Source organism: Parasteatoda tepidariorum, chromosome 3 (assembly GCF_043381705.1).
Source record: "Parasteatoda tepidariorum isolate YZ-2023 chromosome 3, CAS_Ptep_4.0, whole genome shotgun sequence".
Classification (NCBI taxonomy): domain Eukaryota; kingdom Metazoa; phylum Arthropoda; class Arachnida; order Araneae; family Theridiidae; genus Parasteatoda; species Parasteatoda tepidariorum.
The window spans coordinates 73,033,916-73,037,268 of NC_092206.1; the positions used below are offsets into that span (position 1 = coordinate 73,033,916).

At 33.2% G+C, this 3,353-nt stretch overlaps 1 protein-coding gene across 1 annotated transcript; it reads right to left on the minus strand.

The window, feature by feature from the left end:
* Positions 1 to 418: 418 nt before the first annotated feature.
* LOC122270051 (zinc finger MYM-type protein 1-like) lies at positions 419 to 2,992 on the minus strand. Its single transcript, XM_071179229.1, has one exon. It carries the CDS (start codon positions 2,990 to 2,992, stop codon positions 419 to 421), a length of 2,574 nt encoding a protein of 857 aa, XP_071035330.1.
* Between the last annotated feature and the right edge of the window lie 361 nt (positions 2,993 to 3,353).

Sequence of the window (3,353 nt, forward strand, 5' to 3'; positions counted from 1 at the left end):
TCAGTAAGACAATTTAAGATTTATTTTTAAAAAATAAGATTTTAAAGTTGTATATAAATACTTCGACCACTGCGAAAAAAAATTTTTATTGACCGTACTAGTTAGCGCCTATGTATTTCTCCTAAGTGGCGACATATTCCTTATTTTGTTTTTTTTTTTTTTTTTTTTTTTTTTTTTTTTTTTTTTTTTTTTTTTTTTTTTTTTNCCAGGGCCGTCTTTAAACTATTTGAGGCCCTGGGCACATTAGGATCATGGGGCCCCTATGACCTTGAGAAAACACTATTTAGTTACAATAGATAAAGAAAGACAAACAAGGTTCTAAATTTATTTTTATTTAGTTACTAGCTATAAAAAAATAGGAAATATAAAAAATAATCTACAAAAGTAACTCGCTTAACTTAAAATCCTTAGATTAATTCTATGTTGATTGCAAAGGTACCCTTCTAGATTTAAGATGAGCAAAATCGTTAATCACTTCTTCAAAATCTATGGTATTGAGAATATCACATTCTATGGACATCAGCGACAAACTATTTAATCTCTCTTGAAGCATTGTACTTCTTAATTCATTTTTTATTCGTTTCAATTTGGAGAAGGAGCGTTCTCCGCTGCAGTTAGTTACCATCATGCTTAAAAATATTCTCAATGCAATTTCTACGTTAGGAAATGTGTCTTCAATTTTGTTTTGCTTTAATAGATTATATACTTCCTGTACACTGTTAGATGCTTCATTTTCACTCTGAACATTTATTAAGTATTCTTTTAAATGTTGACATTCTATTTCTAACTCTTTTTCATTTACATCTTCGTGATAGATTTGAGAAAATTCTTTGCATCCTTGTCGTATCTCTTCGGAATTCAGAGTTTTTAAGTGAAAAAATAAACTAAAACGTTGACTGACGATCTCATATGAACTTTGTCGCTGTTTTAGATGAACACTCAAGGTATCGATTATTGGGAGAAAGGTTTCTACGTTGAATCGCTCTTTTCCATTCAATTGGACTGATGGCGCAGAGCCATCAAAAAAACTCTGCCGTGAGCTTCTACGTCTTGTTCTTTGAGATAGATCCTTGTAGTCAGATTCTGGGTTATTTTCTTTGGCAGATGATTCGAAGTTATCAAATTTATCCCTGAGGTTAGTAATAAAATCATAAAGTGAAGTCAACAAATTGGTTGCAACGTCCAGTGTTATTGTTTCTTTCTGAAGATAATTACTTGTTTTGTCTATTCTTTCCAATATAGTGCTCCAGATTTCCGTCAGTATAATAAATTCTAGATTTCCCATTTTTCTAGACAGACTAAGGGCTTCGTCTCTTGTTTCTCGTGCCTGTTCAGTATCGTTTGCGATGGTGATTAAAGCTTCTAATATTCTTTTATAACCCCCATGCAAAGCACTTACTGCATCAGCTCGGGCTGACCATCTGGTTTGTGAAAGACTCTTAACAACTTTTTTTGAACCTAAATGTTCTGTTAACATATTCCATCTGTGGGTAGAGCCCGAAAAAAAGTTGTACACTTTCTGAACTATTTCAAAAAACTGTGATGCCTCCGGTACACACCCAGCAGCATGGACACCTACCAAGTTTAGTGAATGTCCTGCACATGGTATAAAGGTGGCAAATTCACATTTTTCCTTGATTCTTGTTTGTAGACCACTATACTTTCCCGACATATTTGAAGCATTGTCGTAGCTTTGTCCTCTGCAATCTTTTATGGGAATATCATGTATCTCTAAAAAATTTAAGATGGTCTCCGCTAAATACTTAGATTTATGTTCTTTAATAGGTATAAATTTCAAAAACCTTTCAACAGGAACACAGTCTTTTACGTATCGAATGATGAAAGTTAGCTGGTCAATATGAGACAGATCGGGCGTACTGTCAACGCTTATGGAAAAATATTTTGCTGATTTAACTTCATTTATAATTTTTTTTAGAACCTGTTTTCCCATTACTTCAATAAACTCATTACAGATATTTGCTGATAAATAAGAAATGTTACCCTTTCCAGGATTCCCAAATTTTTTTAAGTGATCTGCAAGAAATGGATCAAATTCACTCAATAATTCCACACAACCCAAATAATTTCCATTGTTTGGAGATCCTAGGATTTCATTGTCGCCGCGAAATGGAAGCCCTCTCGATGCCAAAAATTTTACAACAGCTACAATCCGTTTAAGTACGTTTCTCCAGTAATCCACTTCCTTTTGATGTTGAGATAATAAGTCTATATCTACTCTACCAACCGCTTTACTTCGTGCCAGATAAGTCATCATAGATTGCTTATGCGCTGGGCTATTTTCATGTGTTAAAATTATGTGATTAATATGCTTCCAATCATTACATCCATTCCGAGAGCAAAGATTAACATCAGTTGGGTTAAATAAGCAGCATGAAAAACAAAATACAGAGCATTTGGAAGGCGAATACAGCAACCATTTTCTTTCGACGCTTTCATTGTTCTTTAATTTGCGAATAAATAATGCTTTGTTGAAATATCTCGTTACTAATTTATTACCATCTTTGTATGTTCTGGATGCCTCGGAAAAGTCAGAATCTTTATTTTGAAAATATACTGGTCCCTTACGAATTAAAATTTCGCGATTTATTTCAACAAACTTTTCGTGAAAATAATCGGCGGGATCGTGCGATATTAATTCTTCTGTGTTGGAAAACTGCTGTTCAATTGACACAGTTGGAGTTGTCGGTTTTAGTGAAGTCACTGAAGTCGTTGCACTTTCGTCGTAGGAATAGTCGCTTTCTGATTCAATCTCTTTTTCAAAATTGGAACATGAAGGTTTAGAAATTCCCGCAATTTGTAATTGAGCTGAGTCATCATGTGGAACATTTATGAGTTGATTGCTACTTACAGAAGTTTCTCCAGTAGTAGTAGTAAAATATGATGTTAATTTTGGTAACTTTTCAATTACTTCTTTCTGATGTAGAGCTTTTTTCCTTTTTTCAGATCCACTAGGATATGACCGTTTCGACATTTTATATTATAATTCACTATTTAATTAATTTTATAACGAAAATATTCGCTAACACAAAACAGACAAAACGACGATTTAATCAAACAATACTATTTTTTTTATCAGAGCTCGAGCACAGTCAGTAACAAACTAACAACTACAAACAAAACAAACGCCACAACATCGCAGACAAATACTTGAAGGGAATTCCCGTTCGTCAAGTCAAACGACGATCGGGAATCGGGAATTCCCCTTTTTTGTCTTTGGTATTACGAATGACGTTCGAATAGGTTTCTTTAAGACATAAACCACACCGCATCAAATAATTCTTTTTTTAATTTAATAATTTTTTTTTAAATTGTATTCTTATACTTACATATAG